This window comes from Halichoerus grypus, chromosome 8 (genome assembly GCF_964656455.1).
Source record: "Halichoerus grypus chromosome 8, mHalGry1.hap1.1, whole genome shotgun sequence".
In the NCBI taxonomy this organism is placed as follows: Eukaryota; Metazoa; Chordata; class Mammalia; order Carnivora; family Phocidae; genus Halichoerus; species Halichoerus grypus.
Genome location: NC_135719.1, coordinates 60816174 through 60839126, shown reverse-complemented (window position 1 = coordinate 60839126; position 22953 = coordinate 60816174). Strand labels below are relative to the sequence as shown.

Here is a 22953-nt window from a genome sequence, read left to right as displayed (position 1 = left end):
CATCAGTAGCACATCATGCTAATCATCTTCCTCTTAGGAGTCCAGACTACTTAGTTTATGGAACAACCATCCACATGCTAAAAACAATGAGAAGACTATTCCTTTGTCTTGTGGCTAGATATTATAGTCACAAACACTCCCCCAAACTGGAATGCCTCATCACTCAGCACGGTCAGTGCTGCTCACCTTTAGGATATTGTTTCTTACCACAGATGATTAACACATGTGTCTAATCCTTCATTTACTCAAAGAAACTGACAGGCCCTTGGTTAAATTACGGTTTGAGCAATGGCTGCACAACTCCAGCCTCCTAAAATGCTAGTGGAAAAAAGTGCTGGAAGAAAAGAAGGCTGTCAACCGAAATAAAGGGAATTTTCCAGTACATGGAAAACAACTATCATACCCATTCACTAACCTATACAATTAGCCAAGAAAAGAAAGTAAGAGATCAATATTAGGAAAGAAACATTAGTTAGAACTAGTGAGTGTTCAAGATAGCCAGAATTTATAATCTACATTAAATTTCTCTTCCGGATAGCCATAACCAAATAATAAATATAATAGGGAAAACTGATCCTTTGACTCAGGAATGAATTGAGTTGTACTGGTAACATAAGTCAGTTTAAGCAGAAAAGGGAATGTATGGAGTCCCAAGTAGCTTTAGGCACAGTCACATTGTGAGACATCAGCAATGTCACCAGAACTGTTTCTGCCCATTCTATCCTAACCCAAATCTCTGACCTCTGTCCTTCTGTGAGGTCTTCTCTTCCAGTCAGGCTCTCTCCATGCACTGGACACCTCAGCTGAGAAAGAGTCTCATCTGATAGTATCCGCAGAAATCCTGAAATTGAGTTGGGCTAAGTTCACTGAGGAATGGACTCTGTTAGGCCAGGTCTGGGTCATTTTCCCGAACTTGGGGTAGGGTCAAATGGGGAGGAGTCAATCCCACCAGAACCACATGGCCTAAGAACAAAGGAGGTGTAGTTTCCCCCGCTAAGAAAACTCCGGGTGTCAGGGGAAATGAGGGAGACAAAATGTCCTCTCTAGATTCCATTCCCAATAGCAGAACTCAAAGTGTTGGAATACATCTAAGAACATAGGATCTATACGAAGGAAATCATGAGACCTAAAAAACATGAAAGAAGAGTTCACGTTCTTAGACATGTTCTTTACAATAATGTAAAGATACTGATTTCCAAATTGATCTATGATCTAATCCCATTCTAACAAGAATCCTAAAGCAATGTCTTAATGGATTCCTTATAAACTGTTTTTCGGAATTCACCTTAAACAATTCACAAAAATAACCAAGGATTTATTTTTTCTCTTCAAAGAACAGCACTGGGGAGACTAGATTTAGACCACTAGATATTCAGGCATACATTAACATATAGTAATTCAGACAGAGTGCTATTAGCAGAGGAAAAGGCAAGTCAACAAAATAGAGAATACTTTCAAATCAGTAGAGGGAAAAATGGACTATCTGCAATGCTGAAATATCTATCCCAACTCTTAGAAGAAGTGAATCCTACTTCATATTAAAGAACTACAGACTGGATCAGTGACCCAGAACACAGAAGATTTTCTTTATAATCTTCAGACAAGGATGACCTTCCTAAAAAAGACTCAAACTCCAAAAGCCATAAAGGTAAAATTTTAGGATGATTTAATACTGGCAAGAGTGTGAAAAGCTAAGCATTTCCTACCCTGGTGTAAGTTTGGATTGGTAGACTCTATTTTGAATAATAATTTGGTGGTAGCCAAGTTTTAATACACATAAATTGATTCAGAATCTCTTTCTAGGATTCTCTCCTACAGACATAGTCATGCATGGTTACGCACACAAAAAATTGTGAGACGTTTCTCATAGCCCTTAAGAAACATGCTAACATACAGAGCAATGAAAAGCTACATCAGCTCGATCCCACAACCCCGAGACCATGACCTCAGCCGAAATCAAGAGTCAGATGCCTGACTGACTGAGCCACCCAGATGTTCCTTGACTAGTCTTATGAACCCTTTCTCTTCAGAACATATAGTTCTGCCTTGCTGTTCCGTCCTAGTGCATTCTGCGTTATTGCAGAAGTTGATGTAACCTTTCATTGTGCTGGGTGTAGAGGCTGCTTGGGATTCTCTATCTCCCTCTGGCCCACACCCCTGCCCCCACTGCTCACACTCTGTCCCTCCCCCTTCCCTCCCCCTCTCCCCATCTCCCTCTCAAAAAAAACAAACAAAACAAAACTTATCAAAAGAGCAGGTCCAGTTTTTAGAAAGACCTGAAAGGATACCATACTATTTTTTGAAACCAAGTATTAGTATTTTTATTAAAGTGTGCAAATATCGTTTCCAGCAAGTGCCAAATGGAAGACCAAGCCCTGGAGTTCAAAAAGGAAACAATCTTCTGAACAAGGAGCACCAAGGCGGTCTTCTACTCCAGCCACACTACCCATGGCCATGACGATGCCAGCGAGCCAGTGTCAGCCAGATTACTGAGGGTTTACCACATCAGCAATGTGTACAATGTTCTAGACAGTTTCGGTTGCTAGAATAAGTGCACTGACTGAAATCAACAAAGGCTGGACAACCTGTTCTTCCAAAATAATTGGAAATTATTATTATTATTAATTCGGACATTAATGCCTATAGTTTTTCTCCTTGGGCATGTTAGTTTATTGGTTCTGTTACTGCAGAAATGGGACTCAGGCCAGCAGTTTCAGCTAGTGTGCACAGAAGGACTTCCATTACATCTGCATTAGAACACAGTGGAATTCCAGACCACTCAATGTTCATGAATATTCAGTTAACCATAGGGCCAACTTTATTTCTGGAGCACCACCTCCCACAAGAAGAGCTCTTGCTTCACTCAACAGCACGTAACACACAGGGCGTCATGAATGGAGCACTCTGCTTCTTCAATCACCAATTTATTAGAACTATGCACAATTGTAACTTTTTCCAGTCCTCTTGAGCAGTTTGCCAGAACCACTTAAATTGACCCTCTCAGCTAGCTCAGCAAAATCCAGCATGTCACCAGTGAATTGGTCAACATGAGCAACTGGCTTGGTTCCAGTTGTCTTACAGAGGACTTCAGTGTCTTCTCTTCCAATATCCCTAGCCACCATAATCTTCATTTTGTTCAGGAAATTTTAATGCAAGATCTCTAAGAGCAGCTCTTAAGAATAGACTTCTGTATGAGAACATTATATCCGGTTTAAAAAATTTGCCTCACTAAATTTAGAATATAGGCTTCTTCCTTAGCACTGGGCCCATCTGGGCATATCGGAAACTACTATGTGATTATCCGTATCTGTTCTGGAAGCAGATAAGGAAAACCCGGTAAGCCCAATCTTAGCCTTTTCAACTCTGGTTAAGTCATCTTATGGGTGAGAACCAGCCCTTCTACCAACTTGTAGTCATCATTTGTCCCACCCAGTTTTGTTATATATATAAGCTATATATAGTTTATATATAAACTATACATACATACATAATTACACATACATATAAACATTTATTTAAACTAGGACAAAACAGGGGAGGCTGGCTGACTCAGAGCAGGAGACTCTTGATCTCGGGGTCATGAGTTCGAGCCCCATGTTGTGGGTAGAGATTAAATACATAAACTTGGGGTGCCTAGGTGACTCTGTTGGTTTCGGCTCAGCTCATGACTTCAGGATGAGATTGAGCCCCCAGTTGGGCTCCACGCTCAGCAGGCAGTCTGCTCAGTGGGGAATCTGCTTGAGATTCTCCCTCTGCCCCCTCCCACCCCCTCTCTCCCAAATAAATCTTTAAAAAAGAAAAAAAAAGTAAAAATAAGCTTTTTCTCTTTTTCACCGCCATCCTGCTCTGCGTGGCTGGCTGCTTCTCGCCATGCCTTCTCACAAGACTTTCAGAATCAAGGGATTCCTGGCCAAGAAACAAAAGCAGAATCGTCCCATTGCCCAGTGGATTCGGATGAAATCTGGTAATAAGATCAGGTACAACTCCAAGAGGAGGCACTGGAGAAGAACCAAGCTGGGTCTATAAGGCGTCACACATAATGAGATGACACACTTAATTGGCACACATATTTAATTAAGCTGCGTGAAGATCATGTATTCTATCATTCTGTAAACATCCTTCCTACCTGGCCATAGACTTGTCTTATCATGGAAATGATTTTTCTCTGTGACTATGCCTCTGCACCAGTAGGTTGGTTCAGTAATAAATGTGAGATCTTTCGGCTCTAAAAAAATAAAATAAAATAAAAAAGTAAAAAATAAACTAGAACAAAACAAAACAAAGTTCGCCCATTCCCTGACCCTGGCAACTAACAATCTGGCATCAGTGAGGTTGGTTTTTTTTTAATTTTTTAATTTTATTTACTCTTTCTAGATTCCACCTGGGAGAGAGATCATTCGTATTTGTGTTTTCCATCTGACTTGCTGCACTTGGCATAATGCCCCTGAGGTTTCTTAACTACTTTGGTATCTCGAAGATCTACACCAGTAGCTGTGGCCCAGTCAATCACTTCCCTCACTGCATTTCCATTTACTGGAGAAAGCAGACTTGAACACGAAGAAAACTTTGAGTTCAATGAAGCGGTTCCATTATCAAACAGTTTCTCGGTCACTCAGTTCCACGGGTCTAGAGGAGTTAAGATTTCAATACCCTTTTCTAAATCCTTCTGGAAGGACATGGAAATGATGGTTGGATGAATCTCTTTCTGAAAAAGCTTCAGACAGGAATCTAAGAGAACCAGCAATGATGATCATCAATGTGGTACCACCTCCTGCTTCTTCATCTCGGGTCTTGGACAGCTCCACCTGCATTCTGGCTGCTGGATGGAACACTTGCATTTGTTTCAAAATAGTGGCACCATGGTTTGTAATGGCCACATCCTTTCCCATCGTCACTTATTTTTATCCTTTTGGTCCCAGGTTTGTTCTAATAGCATCAGCAAGAGCTGGCCCATGGAGAGACTGCTGAGCAGATTTGGGCTGGCGTGTTGGGGTCCTCATGGTGCCTTTCCAGTGGCTGTTGGCAGCCCTGCGGAGCACCCGCTCCAGAGCACCAGTGCTTGGACATGGCAAGCCTGGAGGGTCTGGGTGGGCTCAGAAAGGACAGATGGATGTGGATTCCAGCTGGCTGCAGAATAATGGCATGCACTGTTCACCACTGAAGTGGATTAGAACACGTCACTCCAAAATATGAAACTTTGGCATATTATTCTGAGCTTAAGGCAACTGAGAAAGAGCACACACAGGAAGGGCTCTCTGCCCTCTACTTTTCTGCCTAAGAGCAGAGCATAAATTTCCTATGAGAAAGTTTTTTTTTTTTTTTTAAAGAGCGAGCATGTGCAAGCACACGTGGGTTGGGGAGGGGCAGAAGGAAAGGGAGAGAGAGAATCTTAAGCAGGCTCCACACCCAGTGCAGAGCCCAACACAGGGCTTGATCTCACCAGCCTGAGATCACAACCTGAGCCAAAACCAAGAGTCAGGTGCTTAACTGACTGAGCCACCCAGGCAAACCCCCCCCTTTTTTTTTTTTTATTAGTTTCAGAGGTAGATTTTAGCTGATTCATCAGTTGCATATAACACCCAGGGCTCAATACATCAAGTGTCCTAAAGTCTTTAATGTCCCCACCCACCTCCCCTCCAGCGACCCTCAGTTTCCTATAGTTAAGAGTCTCTTACGATTTGCCTCCCTTTCAAACTTCATTTTATTTTTCCTTCCCCTAGGTTCATCTGCTTTGTTTCTTGAATTCCACATATAAGTGAAGTCAACTGTATTTGTCTTTCCCTGACTTATTTCACCCAGCATAATAACCTCTAGTTCCATCCATGTTGTTGCAAATGGCAAGATTTCATGCTTTCTGATGGCTGAGTAGTATTCCATTGTGTATATATACCACATCTTCTTTATCCATTCATTTGTCGATGGACATCTGGGCTCTTTCCATATTTTGGCTATTATGGATATTGTTGTTATAAGCATCCCCCCCCTTTTTAAAGAATTTTTAAAAGTAATCTCTATCCCTAGCATGGGGCTCAAACTCATAACCCCGAGATTAAGAGTCACACGTTCCACCAACTGAGCCAGCCAGGTGCCTCAAGAAAGGTGCCCTCTTATACCAGGAAGGAGAGAACAGTCATCACTGGAGATGGAAATCAACACCAAGAAGACTGTACAAACTGGATTAAAATAACCCTCATCTTCCATTAGTTTCCCCCATCTATTTCCTAGTCCCTTTCCCCAGAATATACTACCCCTACCAGCCTAACCCCTTTGTCTACTCCAGGATGTATCACTTGCTGTTAAAGTAGTATATAAACCCCGAATCTACACATTTCCTCGAAGTTTTCACTCTTCTATAGTCTCCTGTAAAAACATCAAGATCCATGTTTTTCACCTATTAATCTGTCTGCTAAATTCACAGGCATCAGGTGGAGAGCCTAAGAGCTTAGAGTTAAAGTTTTCCTATCACCTGGCAGGTGATGGGTTGACTGCAAAACGGGAGGTGGAAGTGAAGGACTTTTTATGAGCTTGTGTATTGATTGTTTAAAATAAAGAATTGTATGTATTGTATTTAAAGAAAGAAAAAAGGAAATGTTCTTCAAGTTACTCCTACGAATGAAGTCTTATTAAATCCCAAGGAAAACCAACAATTTTTAAAAAAAGATACATAAGTTTATTAAAAATTTGAAGATATTTAACAATTTACTGAAGTCAAAAATATAAATTCTTTATAAAATCTAGAAAGGTAGAATTAGGAATTCAATTTCAAAGGATTTAGAAAGAATTCCTTATAAAAGTTTTTAATATTACATTCCTTGTCAAACTGGGCCTTGGAGGGCTTTTGGCATCCCACCCGACTGCCTGCCTTGAGAAATGAGTCTGCAGGAGCACAGGAAACTGGATAGACGAGAGATGCATATTCACTCTTATCCGAAGGTAGCAAAAAGTACCATGTTTCCTACTTACTAGAATGTAGCTTCTACTGCAATTCTTTAGAGAAATGAACCTTTAGAATCCATTTTCCCCCCACTCAAAGAACCATTTGTGCCTTTGTCCTAATACTGAGTACTTGCCAGAAGTTAAAACTCTGGCTGAACCATCACCACAGGACTCCTTAGATGAAGGCAGGTAAAAATGTCTCAGAAGGTGGTTTACTCTGTTCTATTCTTTCACATCTCAAATTCAGTTGGCTGGTCACAGTTAGGCAGGTAGAAATGCGTTAAAAATTTCAGAACTCACAATAACCTTTTCCAGAAGTAGATTAAGATCACTGCTGTAAAGCATGACAGAAGAGCCTGGACTAGCATTCTTTTCCAAGACGGCAGCATGGATGTGAAGAAGAGACAAAAGCCATCCTGCAAGGGGGAGGGAGAAGGGAATTAGACCATTTCAGAATGCCCCATGCCTGAACTCAATAAAATACACTGGCGCTTCTGGATTAAACAGCAAGGTAACTCGTGGATTTAAAGAATAGAAAAAGTAAATACTGACCAAGAGGCAACCTGTACTTAGGAAACTGAGTTAGGATTTGTAAGGAATCCAACACAGGGGAAAGAATGACATAGGAGACACTTAACTTTGTAACAGCAAGAATACTCAACTTTTGATTTGCCCCCCCCTTTTTTTTTTTTTTAAGAGGACATCAAGCCCCACTACCCACCACATAACCTGATTAAAAATGGGCAAAGAACCTGAATGGGCCTTTCTCCGAAGAAGACCTACAAATGGCCAACAGACACATGAAATGATGCTCAGCATCACTTATCAGGGAAATGCAAATCAAAACCACAATGAGAGGTCACCTCACACCAGTCAGAATGTCTAGCATCAAAAAAACAAGAAATAGGAGTTGGTGAAGATGTGGAGAAAAGGGAACTGTTGGTCCTAAGACAATAAAGGAATATAAATTGGTGCAGCCACTATAGAGAACAGTATGGCAGTTCCTCAAAAAAATTCAAAATAGAAATGTCATACGACCCAGTAATTCCATTTCTGGGTATTTATCTGAAGAAAACGAAAACATTAATTTGAAAAGATATATGCACCCCTGTGCTCATTACTGCAGTATTTACAATAGCCAAACTATGGAACAACTCGAGCTTCCATTGATAGATGAATGGATAAAGATGTGGTATATTTATACAATAGACTATTACTTAGCCATAAGGACGAATGAGATCTTGCCATTTGCAACATCATGGATGGACCTAGAGGACATTATGCTAAGTGAAATAAGTCAGAAAGACACAAAAAACATGATTTCAGGGGCGCCTGGGTGGCTCAGTTGTTAAGCGTCTGCCTTCGGCTCAGGTCATGGTCCCAGGGTCCTGGGATCGAGCCCCGCATCGGGCTACCTGCTCAGCGGGAAGCTGCTTCTCCCTCTCCCACTCCCACTTCCCCTGCTTGTGTTCCTGCTCTCGCTGTCAAATAAATAAAATCTTAAAAAAAAAAACAAAAAAAACGGGGCGCCTGGGTGGCTCAGTCGTTAAGCGTCTGCCTTCGGCTCAGGTCATGATCCCAGGGTCCTGGGATCGAGCCCCCCATCAGGCTCCCTGCTCAGCGGGAAGCTGCTTCTCCCTCTCCCACTCCCCCTGCTTGTGTTCCCTCTCTCGCTGTCTCTCTCTCTGTCAAATAAATAAATAAAATCTTTAAAAAAAACAAACAAACATGATTTCATTTATATGCAGACTAAAAAAAGAGCTGAACAAACAAAACAGAAATAGGCTTATAAATACAGAAAACTAGAGGGGAGGTGGGTGGGGAGATAGGCAAAATAAAAAACATGAAGCATTTCAGATTTATTTTTATTTTATTTTATTTGAGAGAGAGCTGGGGGGTGGGGGGCAGGGAGGAGAGAAGAGGAGAGGGAGAAGAAACAGACTACTCCCGTGCTGAGCAAGGAGCCTGAGGCAGGGCTCTAGCCCAGGACCCCAGGATCCGGGGATCATGACCAGAGACTAAGGCAGACGCTTAACCAACTGAGCCACCCACTATATTGTACACCTGAAATTAGTAACACTGTATGCCAATTATACCAAATTTTAAGTTAATAAAAATTTTAAACTTGCAAAGAAAAAAAAAAAAAAAACCTAAGAGGAACGTAGACTACTTTATCACATTCTTTCCTGAGCCAAAGGCAGATGCCATTTGGGAAACTGGCAAATCACTAGGTTGAAAACAATCACCTAAGACAATAAAGCAAGCAGCTCCATTCAGATAAACGGAGAAGAAAGGAATGGAAGTCCAGATAGGGGCTTTTTTTTTTTTTTTTTTTTAAGAGAGGGGAGTGCAGAGGGGGAGAGAGAATCTTCAGCAGGCTCCCACCGAGCCCGAGGGGCTCGATCTCACAACCCTGAGATCAGGACCTGAGCCAAAAATCAAGAGTCTGACACTTAACTGACTGAGCCCCCCAGGCACCCTGAGGTAGTGGCATTTTAACTGTAGCTAGGAAGAGGTGTGGGCATGTCCCCTTTACTTAATTGGGGGAATCTGGGCCTCTTGATATTAAAGGATTATTCCTTAGTCAATGTTAATTAGCCAAAATAATAAAAACAATGACCTCCTCCCAATTAATTTCCTCTTTAACTGCAAAGGGCCCTCAGGGGCCAAATGCCTTCTTAAGACCGGGCTCAGGTCCGGTTCTTAGAGTTCACAGGCCTGAAGACCAGCACACACACCAGGAAGAACGAGGAAGGTAATGCTAACACCGCAAACTGTTCATATAAGGTCAGGGTTCCCGTTCAGGTACTACCTCTCCTCCACAAATGGGGCCGATTTCGTCACCACAGGTGATGCCAACTGCCAACAGGAGCTAAATTCCCTGCAGTGTCTTCCTTAGTTCCTTTTTTAACTTAAGGAAGAGAGGAAAGGAACAGGAAGGAGTCTAGCTCAGAAACCAAGAGGCATGCTCTCCTCTTACTGAAGGGTGGTGGTGGGCTTTCCTTGATCATTAAACCAGTTTAAGAGCTGCAGGGCAATGGCCTGCCCCTCTAGCCTAGACCACAGAAATCAATGACCGACAGCTGAAAGCCAGAGCAGCTGGTTATCACCCAATGAAGGGCTGGGTGCAGAGGATTAGAAGTAAGGAACTCTGAGTCAATAGCACCAATGGGTGCCTGCGCACGCTCTCCAACACCTCTGGCCCCGGCTCTTCCCGAGGGGTGTTGGGGGCTGGGCAAGGGGATGCCTTTTCACTCTTAACGTTTTAGGCTGGTGCTCTCCACCCGGCAGCGAGTGGGCTCTGTCTCTCCAAAGGTTGCTTAATAAGCAGAGGAGAAAGAATCCACCTGGCCCAGGGCCGCCCCACTGCTGACTTCACCAGTCTATGAGCGAAGCATCCCAACCTAACGTAGGCGCATCCTAAAACCCCTAAAACCGGCAAGGCTAAGGCCACAGTGGGCCACCCAGGTCGTGCGCATGGGCTTCAGAATGGGTTGGTAAGAGAGCCGTCTAGCAAGGGCGGATTCTGCCAGTCTGACTCCACCGTGAGAGGAGGAAGCCAGACTTAACACTGAAAGTCCTCGTCTTGCTGAAAGGAACGCCTCACCGGGTTGAAACCGCGAGGGCCCTCCCGGTGGTGGCCGCGTGGGCGCGCCCCCGGCTGCCCGTCCCCCGCGTGCCCCCGCGCTCACCCAGCCGTCGTGCGCCTCCAGCCAGGCGCGATGCTGTCCTGTGAGCCGATTGCAGAGGAAATCCACCAGGCGCCCGCAGTCCTGGCGAACGGTGGCCTCCCAGTCCCCCGGCTCCTGTTCCTGGTCGGTCCCCGACGGCGATCCCTCCAGCAGTGTTCCCGCAAAGGTCAAGAGCGCCACCACACGGCCCCAGCTTAGGAGTTGGGGGTGGGCGAGTATCTCCCGCTCCACCTGAGCCACCAGCTCGACGCGGTTGCCGCGGTAGCCGCGGTAATGGGACAAGAAGCGCTCGTGACGCTGCCATACCTGGGCGGCCACCGAGCGCAGCACCGCGGCCTCGGGCGTAGACGGCGCCCGCGCGGGGGTGCCGGGCTCCCGGGCGCAGTACTCTAGGTAGTCGGTTAGCAGCCGCGCCGTGCGCTCCCTCAGCGCGTCCGCCATGGCCTGACCTCTCCCCACACGGCCCGAGCCGACCCGACCCGGTTTTCTAGGCCTGGCTGCGCCTCCGCCCAGGGAGGGGCCGCCGCGCCCCGCCCCGGTTCCGCGCGCGGGGCAGTTGTTTTCCTAGGTCCGGAGAGGAGCCTTTCTTGGGAATCCCATTTGCACCTGTTCCGGCCCCAAAGGCGAGGCCCAGTGGTGTGCACGCGTTCACACAGCGATCAGAAACAGAATGAGACTTTTGGGGGGATTATTGTTCGGCTCTGGGCCTGGGGACTAAGAACCCAGAGGGGAGAGTCTGGGAAGTTGAGCTAGACTCTTGTCTCCTCCTAAGAAGAGGTTGACAAAGGCTACCCACAGCCCTCCACTGACGACTCCCTTGCGAGCATTATTAGCACCTCTCCGCTGGACAGAAGCAGCCAGGTGTGGGCCGGATCTGGCATATGCGGCAGGAAGTAGGATCCTTCTCTTGCAGGCTGCCGGAGTGCGAATACTGGCCGTATTCAGTCATTCGCTCATATTTATTCAGAGCCTGTTAGCACCGGAATGTAATGGAGAACGAGGCATGTGACCCCTGCTCTCAAGAACCCTACAGTCTAGTGCTGAAACAAAGAAACAGCCCCCACAGTAGAGTTTAATTATCACCGTAGTAGGAATAGGTGAGTACTCAGCTCCAGGATCGTGGCTGCTGCCGCTGGCTACCATTCCTATATTGCTTAGAATTCTCTTTACTTTTTACTGGCCAATTCCTCATTACTCCAAGCCTCTGTTATAGTTAATATTTCTTATATTAACCTTTCCTTTCTCTGTTCATGATACTCTATGGCTTCTTTCTCCTGATTGGACCTAGACTGACACAGAACTGGTATTAGCAGTGAAAATTCTGGGGCTGCAGTGGTCTGGATCATGTTGAAATATCACACTTGAGGGTGAAAGAGGAGTTGGTGCCCTTTGTATCACCGACAAGAAAAGAGGCAAGACATTTGGGAGGTCCTCTTGGATTTTGGAGGCAACACACACCACATATGAATGTGTGAATTTGACCCATCTACAGGCTGGCGGATTGGGAGGAAGAAGAGAAGGTTCCATAGCACATTTAGGCTATAGTACGAGCTGCTGTACCACCTAGGTCTTATGCTCCAACAGATCAAATGATACGTGATGGGTCAAATAGGGATCCTGTATGGACACTCCAGTAAATACCAATAGGAGAATTACAGCACAGACCTCTAGGTTTTCAAAGAAAATCTGTGTCCTCTTCCTCAGATAGCTATTCTCCTTTCAAGAAGCAGGTTCTGCATGAGAGACAATGGACTCTGAAAAACAAACTGAGGGTTCTAGAGGGGAGGGGGTTGGGAGGATGGGTTAGCCTGGTGATGGGTATTGAGGAGGGCACGTTCTGCATGGAGCACTGGGTGTTATGCACAAACAATGAATCATGGAACACTATATCTAAAACTAATGATGTAATGTATGGGGATTAACATAACAATAAAAAAATTAAAAAAAAAAAAAAGAAGCAGGTTCTGACTTGCTACTGGACCTTGGTAGAGCCTGAATGGCTAACCAATCGATATCAGGTGACCATGTAGCTTGAGCTCTCATCATGTGGATGTTGTCTGACCTACCTAGACATAAGGTTGGGCATGCACAGCAGCAATGTGTCATCAAGTGGAAATAGATAGATAGATAGATGATAGATTATATATAACTGAACTCAGGCGGATCCATCAGGTACAAGTAAATTGCATGAGTAGGTGGTTCAGAGTCCTGCAACACCAATTCTTACTGCTTTGCCTCCTCCCTCATTCCATTCCTATGGCCTCCAAGGGATTGCTTATGATCAGTTGACTGAGGGAGAAAAACTCAAGCCTGGATTACAGATGGGTCCGCAAGTGGAGAGCTGGAGCATTACAGCCCCACTCAGGGGTGACTGTGAAGACATTGGTAAAGGAAAATCCTCCCAGTGGGCAGGGATTCAAGCCAGGTATTTGACGGTCCACTATGTCTGGAGGAAGAGATGTCCAGAGTACATATTTACATTGATTCTTGGGCAGTTGCTGATGGTTTGGCTGGATGGTCAGGGCCTTGAAAAGACTAGGATTGGAAGATTGGTGACAAGGAAATCTTAGAAGGAGGTATGTGGCTGGATCCCTCTGATTGGGTACAGACTGAAGATATTCAGGTCCCATGTGAATATTAGGAGCAGACTCTTAATAATCAGATAGACAAACTTCTGTGCTTTGTGGAGTCAGAGAGCTTCTTTACCCAGCCAGCATGGTGCTTGTTCTGTGGGCCTGCGAACAAAGAGGTGATGGCAGCAGGGAGAGCGTATGGCAACAGTGGAATTCTCCCACAAAGGCTGAGCTGGCCACTGGTACTGGTGGGTGCCTGGTCTACCAACACCAGTGATTCGTTTATAGGGAGCCAAATGAATTTCATCAGAAGGGAGTATAAATCTCTGTGTATTGAGCTCCCGTGTGAACTGTTTTTGACATCTTATGGGTTCCCTTGCGGAGGTCAATGTTTTGATGTATGTTCATATTTTGTCAGAGAGTCATGATTTCCTTTTTGAACATTACATTTTAGCAACAAGCACAGTTTTTTCTTAGATTTGGAGTAGTTTGGTGGTGAGTGGTAAATCCTCTGGCCCTCACATTGGCTAACTCCTCGTAATTATCAGTTGAACCAAACAGCAAGTGAACAAATTAACCTCTACACAGAATTTCTGATCCACATGATGCAAGGAGGCAGTTTGCAGTCAGACTTGGTTAAAATCCTGGCTCTGCCACTTAGAAGCTGTGCAACCATGAGCAAGTTGTTCAACTCTCCTAGCCTCAATTTCCCTACCTAAAAAATGGAGGTAATAAACTGCACCATCCCGCTGTTATAAGGATTATGTGACTTGGTGTGTGCAAGGTGCTTAGCACAGTGCTTGGCACATAGGAAAAATTCTTTACAGAGAAATTTTTATTATAAGTATGAACTAACCAGGGTTACTATGCTCACTTGTCCCACTTTTAACCAAAAGTCAAAACATAGGGGCGCTTGGGTGGCTCAGATGGTTAAGCATCTACCTTCGGCTCAGGTCATGATCTCCAGGTCCTGGGATCGAGCCCCGCTCCCGGCTCAGCAGGGAGTCTGCTTCTCCCTCTCCCTCTGCCTCTCTCCCTGCTCATTCTCTCTCTCTGTCTCAAATGAATAAATAAAATTTAAAAAAAATAAAAATAAAATAAAAATGTAACATTTTGGTGAGCCTTACCTATCTGGTTTCTTTGTTTTGTTTTTTAAATACTGAAAATACCTATAGACTACCTACTATTTTTCCATATATATATTTAGCAGCTTTATTGTGATAAATAAATGTGCAGCCATCACCACTAATTCCATGACCTCAAAGGAAATACTATACCCATTGGCAGTCCCTCCCTGTTCATCCCACCCCGAGCCCCAAGTAACCACCAAACTCCTTTCTGTCTCTGTGGATTTGCCTATTCTGAATATTTCATATAAACGGAATCATACACTGTGTAGTCCTTTGTGTCTGGCTTTTTTCGCTCAGCACAATTTTTTCAAGGTTCATCCATGTTGTGGCATGAATCAGTACTTCCTTCCTTTTTTTATTGCCAGATGATATCCCATTGCACGGCTCTACCACGATTTGTTCATTCGTTCAGCAGTCGTTGAACATTTGAGATGTTCCACTTTGGGCTGCTATGCACATTGGTGTCAAGTTTCTGTGTGGGCATGTTTTCATTTTTCTTGGGTTACAGACCGAGGGGTGTGAAGCCACCTATTATTGGGGAGCACAGATAGGCTGACCTCTGCTTTGTGATTCCTGGTTTACGATAAGGGCAAGTGTTCACCAGTGATGTATTGGTTAGATAACCTTACGTTCAAAAGAGGCGATTTCTGTTGTCACAATCTTTGTGTCAATGCTCATACCATACTTCCATTTAGCTATTTATGTGGTTCAATTAGCCAGAGCATCATTCCTGATCCCATTTCCTCACTAGAGGGTCAGCATCTTTTTTACAAGGACACAAGCATACTCATTTCATTTCTTTCACCAGAAATGGCCATGAGTCAGCCCACTGTGGAGATGGACCAGTCCTGAAGGCCAGCCTAGCTCCAGCCACCTCTCATCTAGAGAACGAGGGGTCTGTGCTATGCCTTGAAGAGTGACATGATTCTCTCCTATCACAGGTGAGAGGGTGAGTGGTTTAGCCTCATGTTCTTGCAAAGGATCCAGAGAGACAAAAAGATTCCCTGAGCGCTTTCCCCCAGCTTGCCTCCTCAGAATTCCTGGCCCACCTCAGTCCTGCCCAGTCCAGATCTCCAGGAACTGTATCTATATTTTTAGGACCTGTACTTCTTTTTTTTTTTTTTTTGAAAGATTATTAGAGAGAGAGAGAGAATGAGCTGGGGGAGGGGCAGAGAGAGGGAGACAAGCAGACTCCCTGCTGAGCGGGAAGCCCGATGCGATGCCAGGAGCTCAATCCCAGGACCCTGAGATCACGACCTGAGCTGAAACCAAGCGTCAGACGCTTAACCGACTGAGCCACCCAGGTGCCCCCAGGACCTGTATTTTTAACCTGCTGTTGACCTGAGTGGTTTCTCAGCAGGCAAGTTTGGGAGATGCAGATCTACAAATCCCTGCTCAACCAGCTCTGCAGGGCTTGGGAGGAAGCTAGCTGGCAGCAATAGGGCCCCAACTCCAACCCCAGTTAATCTAACCTATCTGCTGGGCTTAACCCCGGATCCCAAGTGCCCTCCTCTGAAAAGCTTTTCAGCAGTCCACAGGCCCCAGTTGGTCTCTAGCCTTTCCCACTGCCTCTCTGTGCCCCCTTGGAACCTCCTCTGAGGGCCTCTCCTCCAGCCCCTCTCCTCAGTGACCCTCATCCCCACCCAGCCTTTTCTCCAAGCTCCTGTAAGGGCCTTAATGACCTCAGCGAGTTCTCACACAGTGGGCTTGAGAAACAGCTTTGAGCTGTTTTCAAAGTAGAGTCCTTTGATCTTGGGAGTCCCCCAAGATCAAAACTATTTTAAATACATAATAATACTGACTCTTTCTTTGTATGTGTGTCTTTTAAGACTCTCATTCTCTGGGGAGTTATCCAGAGGCTCCTGATATGTGGGGAAAGCATTACCAACGGGATGTGTGCTTCTGTATTCTTGTGTTTTACAATTTTCCTCAGCTTTAATTTCTAATAAAAATATTGATAGATATAACCCACATAACCAAAAAGCTCAAGAATTTTTAAGAGCATAGAGTGATCATTAAGACCGAACACCTTGAGAACCACTGGCCCAGATGAATCTCTAACTGATGATAATGACTAATTGGATACATGAGTGGGGGCTGCTTAAGGAGGGGGAGGCACTGGGGGGAGGGCTGAGGGGAAGAAAGAGCAAGGGAAGGGGAACAGGGAGGGTGGGAGAAGATGGGGGGTAGGGATGGGAGAAAGAGAGAGAAGGGAGGAGGCGGGAATAGGACAGGGAGGGATGGTGGACGGATGGAGGAAGCAGGGAGCTAACCCCTGTTGAAGATGAGCCAAAGGCTTTACGTATTTCAGTGCTGTCCCTCCACACACGAGGGAACGGAGGCTGAGAGTCAGATATCATGCATGCTGTAAGTGGTACAGCTGGGTCTGAATCTAGGTGCACGTCGTTCGTCACCATGCTCTAACTTACAGCCGCGTCCTGGTAATCAGTGGTGCCACCCTCTCGCTGGCTGGCCAAGAAGCCATGAGAGTACGGGATACAAACACCTTTATGACCTTCCGCTGCCTTTAAGCTGTTTATAATCTAGGGATGTGTAGAGGAGGTCAAGGGGTGGAAAAGGGAAGTGGATATGGAGTGCTTGCCTCTGGCTCATTCCAGAGTAGGGCTGGCAGCTGGGCCCCACTCCTGCGAGGCTGCCTACTCCAAAGCAGCTGCCTTGACTTCGGTTCACAGGTATTTCCCATAAATGCCCATCACGGCAGCCCTCCTTACCTGACCCCCCCTTCCCGCCTACCCCTTCTCTTCTCTGACTATGCACACCTGAGGGTGTGTCCGTGTGGACCCTTCACCACAGTTGGTTTGGTAGGTTTGCCCCCAAGGCCTCTAAGAAAAACTGATTACAAAACTCCACTCAGCATTATTTTCAATATGCAAAATACAATTTATTACCTGGAGTTACCCTTGGAGTCCCGACATGGTGTAGCATATTCCAAACCAAGTGTTTCATCGATAAATACTAAACAACACCCACTATGAAATCAAATACTTCCGGGGGGGTGGCTTTCTGCCAATGGGGATAAGTGAGTGTTCTAGGGAATACTTCCCGGGTTTTTTTTTGATTGGAAAGTTATGGACCGTTTTTGCACATATACTGAAGATGCTCTCTGCCTTTCCAGAGATCTAACCTTGAATTTGCTTCCCTTCAGTCTAGGTGGCTTTTCCTTTGTCCTGTCTTCCTTCACTTCTGGGAGGTCCAGGTCAGAGGGCAGAGACACTAAAGGGTCTGTAGGAGAGAGACAAGGGGATACCATGAGGAGGAGACCAGGAGCAATTCGGACGTGCTGGGCGTGGAGCTGGGGAATCCCGTGAGACGCACTCAGGGGCCTGACTCCTTCAGCAGCTGTGCCCATTTCCCCGAGCCCCTGCCAGCCTGGAATCCACTGGGCTCTTTGGAGTCCAGCAGGGGCCTTTTCCATTTCTCTCTCTACCCCAGGGCGTGCTGTGTAGTAAAACCCTCAGTAAAATGTTTGCTTGGCAAATGACTGAATCTAACCACCATATTTACTTTAAAAGAATTGATGGAAAAGCTAGCCTGGCTGGTTTTGGATTGACTGGCCCATTAGGATACCAATCATTCTGAGGGTGGGCCTGGCACATGTCCTGATGTTTGCAAGAGGCCAGCCACGTCCAGACCTGTCTGCTGGCTGTGCCCTGCTGCAGCTCTGGGGGGCCTCTCTGAGCAGCGGGGCCTGGGGCTGGGCCCATGGGGCCAGAACCACGACTAGGAGAGGGGTCAGGCTGGAGCAGGGCCCAGAGAGGAGACGGGACAGTCCAAGGCACTCGGGCACCATGGGACCCGAGACCACTCACAGGGCAGGCCTCAACCGGGAATGACTTTTGGTGTGTGAGGTGACCTTCTATTTCTCTAAGTAATGCATGCCATCTTAATGAACAAGGAATTTTCTAAAACAAAGAATAAGCCTCAACACCTTAAAAACAAGGAAAAGGAGATCTTACAACAAAAACACTTGGTGTCTTCCAGAAGGAAATGCTGAATTTCAAAGACAAGTATTTTGTGAGTTATTTTTTTCTCAATATCAGAGAGGCAAAGACATTATCACTTGGGACCTATCAACTAATTTGTGTATGTGATTACATTTTCAATGCAATAAATATGAATATACTTCATATGGATATGATCTACTATGATACTTTTAGTATCCTGAGTGGATACTACTAATTCTAATACATCTAATACTACTAGCAGGTTTTTAAGTAAGTTTACTATCTTGTGTTCCCACACAGAAAGGTTATGGTTGCTCTGAGAAGCCTTTGTGTCACAAAGAGCATTCAGCTTTTCCCTCCAATGACAGGAAATATCCTGTCCAAGGGATCCATCACATCATCACAGAATTCATAAATCAAACATCCTGTCCACTTTATGCACATCTTTCTTCCATTTATGACAGTTCACACAGAGGGAAATGTTTGATCTGAAAAAAGACAATGCGAGCCTGAAAAAGAAACTTTTACAATAAAAACATTTTTTAAAAAGGGATTTTGTCCAATTACGTTTGGAATTAGACTTCTCTTCTATCACAGACCAGTCAACACGGCCGGCCTCATGCAGCCCGCTGTTAAAGTCAGCACTTCTAGAGGAAAGTTCCAAAAGACACAGTGCACACTGAGAAGAATCAGATGTTAAAGTGCTCTGAAAACAAATTTGATTCAAGGAAGTACTAGGGGATTTATTAAATGCTGAATCCTATTGGTAATAGAATGTGTGGAGACGGTATAATTAGAATAATCTTAAAAATGGATACATTTTTAAAAAGTATTCAAAATGCAAAACACTGTACTTGAAGGTGTTCTAGTGCTGAAGGCCCACACTGGGGTCTTTCCAGGGGTGGTCATTTTAATAGTAATATCGGGGATGCTGAGTGAACTTGCAGCCGTGGAGTCACTCCTTTAAGCTACGTTGCAATAACCCTCAGATCCTCTAGACGAAAGATCTATTTACATACGATGGTTTCAAATTCTACCCTCAGGTGCCCATGTGTGCATCGTGAGGAGATGATTAAGCCCAGACCTGCAAAGCCACAAACAGATGATTGTTAGTCCCCGAGTAGTTAATGACTTGTGAAACTTGAGTTTAAAGAGATAAAAGCAAGGTCAGTTACACGCACGCACACACACACACACCATCCAAAATGAAGCACGCACGTGTCTTAGGTGGTAACACCTTACTCCTGGCAACTCAAAGGTGCTTCTTGGGACCTGTCTCTTCCCCTAGCTCTGCTCAGTCATCCGCAGGGCATCTGTGGCCTTCTTACTAGGGGCTGGTAATGCTTAGGCTGAGTACCATTTGTACCCACACACACACCCCCCGAGTACATTAATGTGACTTTATTGATTTAGGAAACTCTTGCCCTGGAAGATGAACTCACAGATAACTTTGTTGTTTGTTTCAGGAACTTCCAAAAATCCTTGATTTATCCTAAGAGTAGACCACTCAACTACTCTCTTTAGAAAAGATACTCACTTCTCAGGCCTACACAGAGCATCACAAATGACGGTTACTTTTCAAGACTGTCTTCAAAATCCTCTCCCTTCCCCAAGTATGTGTCCAGCAATCTTAAAACTATTGTGCCACAAATTTGTCTAATCCTAATTAAATCCCTCCATCTGGCCTTAAACCAGAACCCCCTCCCCACACCTCATAAATATCTTTGTTCTCCCCTTCTGAGTTGCCACTAAGACTGTCAAGTTTGTGCTCTGTCCCCACTGAGGTAGGAAATACACTCAGCTTTGCTTTATGAACAGGCTATTTTGGAGGTATTTCTGGTGAGCCAACATCCAGCAAGGTCATTGAGCTCTTTGAGAATCTGATGAAAGCCACGAGGACACTTTCCCCGGAAAAATGGACACATGAAATGTGACCTTTAATTTCAGGAGCTTCACGGGTTCCCTAAAACCTCTCTGTGGGTCTCACAAAGGTGTGTCACCACGGAATAAGAATGCCCCACTATTGGGAGGTGAGCCTGGCACCCTGTGGTTTGCCAAAGGCTAGAATCAGAAGAATCCTACTTTCAGGATCAAAAGGGACTGTTTGGGTCACCTGGCTCCATTATTACCTCAATTTCATGCTGATACACAGCTGTTTAACCTATGCTCGAACACCTGCATTGATGGGGGACTCACGACCTCTCCGGGGCAACGCATTCCTTCTGTGGCCACGGACAGAGCTGAAATTGAGCTGTGTCTGGCGAGCATCACCCAGGCTTATTCCGAGCCTCTGCTTTAAAGAGGGCCAACCACTCCTCTCACACACACAGTAAAATAAAAGAACTTCTCTCTTACTCTTAGGGTATGATCCCATGATCCTGAGCAAAAAGCAGTTCCATCAGGGGAAACTCGGAGAGTACTAACGCGGTTTTCATGTCCAAACAGGATGGAGACTCGGGACCCCTTCAGAACATCCCAGACATTGATGGTATAATCGTTGTATCCAGCAAAGAGCAGGCGCCCTCAAAGCAGGAGGATATGATGGTTACTGAACCAGTTCCACCCTTTCTGTTTTTCTTTTCATGACTCGCTCACACAGTCATGCAGTCGCTTGCTCATTCATTCATTCATTCATTCATTCCACAGTGATTTAGTGCCACTATGTGCCAGGCACTGTGCTTTGCCCTGGGGGTTCAGAGAGCAGTCGCTGCCCCTCGTGGAGGGTGCTGGTGGGCAGGCAGGCAGACACGTGAATGGACACATGGTAGCACATGGAATAAGGGTGTCCCTTTTCAGGGATGAAGGGGAGACTGGAAGACTGAGGAGGAAATGCCTGATGAAGGGCACTGCAGGTGGGAAGCCGCATGCATCACTGTCTTGAAGAAGAGCGGCACAGCCTTCATTTCCCGTAAAAGGAAGTGGGTGGGGAGGCTGCTTCGGGTGGGGTGAAGTGGGGTGGGGCATCGTGGAGGAAAACCGGGGCAAATGCAGACTGCTTAACCCACTGGCTCATGGGAAGTTCAGCTGAGGGAAAGCTTGATCGAGGGCGGGGTTGCCTTTAGCTCCCGACTTACAGTCCCCGGAAAGTTTCTGAAAGGAAATCTTACCACTGAGGGAGAAGTCCACACTGGATGCTCCAAATATGATACTCTCTTTGGAATAGATGGAGACCTCCCTGTCTGCCCGGAGGTCGTAGAGGCGACACTGGGGTGACAAACGTGACAAACGTGACAAAGAAGCACTTATTTCTGGCTCCGGGGTGGGGAAGAGAGGACCACAGGGCTATCAGCAGGTGCTGGTGGTTTGTGTAGTTTGGGGGATGAGGGAAATACCTCTAGTTTTCTCCCCTAGTATTTTCTACCTTAATCCCGATTCCTATTAATCTGCAGGGATCAGTGGAGATTCAAAGAAACAGCAAATACAGAAGATTTGGGGGGGGGTACAAAAACAAAAATGAAACCCCTCTTTTTTTCTGATAAAGGATACATATTCATTGTAGAAAATACAGAAAAACTCCTAAAGAAGGAAACAAAAATCACCCCAAATCCTAGAGGTATTTACTAACACCTAGGCTACTTCCTTCAGTCTTATTTCCATTTTATGTGTGTCTTTAAATGGAGTGGATATTTCATGATGACTTCTGTTAACATCAGGTTATGAGCATTTTTCTGATATCATTAAATAATCATCAAAAACACATGACTAACATGGTTGTTGAATATTCCTTATGTGGATATATTAAATCTGTTTAGCCATACCCTGTTAAGACTTTTGATTGTGTCTAATTTTTCTCCTTTATAAATGAAATTTTGACGACCATTCTTACATAAAAGTCCTTATACATATCTCTGATGTTTTCCTTAGAATAGTTAAGGAACAGAATCCTCAGAATAAAATTGTTTCAAAAAATAGTATGACTGGATCAAAGGGGAGGGATGTTTCGAAAGCTCTTGGCTCATATGGCAAGACTGTTTTCCAGAAGCGTGGAACCAATGGGCCTAACTCTAGGCTCTTTAACCACATTACGTCCACAATATAGCATTTCACTGCTAATCCAAATGAGCTCTGATCACTTAAGCTTGCATTTATTGGATTACAGGTGGTCTGAAAATGTTTTTAGGTGTTTATTTGCCATTTTGGATTTCCTACTTTGTAAACAGTCTACATTTTATCAAACTCTTTTTAAAAATTGCGGTGTTTGGGGCACCTGGGTGGCTCAGTTGGTTAAGTGACTGCCTTCGGCTCAGGTCATGATCCTGGAGTCCCGGGATCGAGTTCCGCATCGGGCTCCCGGCTCAGCAGGGAGTCTGCTTCTCTCTCTGATCCTCTCCCCTCTCATACTCTCTCTGTCTCGTTCTCTCTCAAATAAATAAATAAAATCTTTAAAAAAAAATTGGGGTTTTTATCTTATTGATGATACAACCCCATTCATATCTAAAGGATTTCAATTTGGTCTGTCATATAGATGGCAAGAACTTTTTGTAGATGTATGCCCTTGTATTTTGTTATACATTTTTTGGCATATGGAAGTTTTACATTTTCATTTTCATTTTTTAAAAAGATCTTATTAATTCGGTATTTATCTTCCCTCTGGCAAACCCTGAACCAACCCCTTTCCCCAGGCTGCCTGGGGAGGTATAGGAAAAGGAACATATAG

At 45.0% G+C, this 22953-nt stretch overlaps 3 protein-coding genes and 1 pseudogene across 3 annotated transcripts in view; 1 reads left to right on the top strand and 3 right to left on the bottom strand.

Moving 5' to 3' along the window:
- Positions 1-2486: 2486 nt before the first annotated feature.
- Positions 2487-5000, bottom strand: LOC118551105 (T-complex protein 1 subunit delta pseudogene; annotated as a pseudogene).
- On the top strand, positions 3840-4284 carry LOC118551104 (large ribosomal subunit protein eL39-like). Its single transcript, XM_036116644.2, has one exon. It carries the CDS (start codon positions 3871-3873, stop codon positions 4024-4026), a length of 156 nt encoding a protein of 51 aa, XP_035972537.2. The 5' UTR covers positions 3840-3870; the 3' UTR covers positions 4027-4284.
- A 2093-nt stretch (positions 5001-7093) lies between the features above and the next one.
- BCL2L10 (BCL2 like 10) lies at positions 7094-11069 on the bottom strand. Its single transcript, XM_078079000.1, has 2 exons — positions 10544-11069; positions 7094-7352 (listed from the first exon to the last, which is right to left on the bottom strand). The coding sequence occupies exons 1-2, from the start codon at positions 11067-11069 to the stop codon at positions 7198-7200; spliced, it is 681 nt and encodes a 226-aa protein (XP_077935126.1). The 3' UTR covers positions 7094-7197.
- A 6139-nt stretch (positions 11070-17208) lies between these two features.
- The window catches only part of GNB5 (G protein subunit beta 5), a 39220-nt gene continuing 33475 nt past the window's right edge, over positions 17209-22953 (bottom strand). The window contains exons 9-11 of the mRNA XM_036116656.2: positions 21404-21500; positions 20652-20818; positions 17209-19380 (exon numbers count right to left, since the gene is read on the bottom strand). Coding sequence (XP_035972549.1) covers positions 19369-19380; positions 20652-20818; positions 21404-21500 — 276 coding nt within the window. The 3' untranslated portion in view covers positions 17209-19368. The remainder of the gene's footprint in view (positions 19381-20651; positions 20819-21403; positions 21501-22953) is intronic.

Bases quoted from the DNA above. Each gene is read 5' to 3' on its own strand.
- LOC118551104 (XM_036116644.2), top strand. From the start codon at position 3,871: ATGCCTTCTCACAAGACTTTCAGAATCAAGGGATTCCTGGCCAAGAAA.
- BCL2L10 (XM_078079000.1), bottom strand. From the start codon at position 11,069: ATGGCGGACGCGCTGAGGGAGCGCACGGCGCGGCTGCTAACCGACTAC. The intron at 7,353-10,543 runs GTGAGGCGTTCC...TCCCCCTTGCAG, and splicing joins GCCCTCGCGGTTTCAACCCG to GATGGCTTTTGTCTCTTCTT.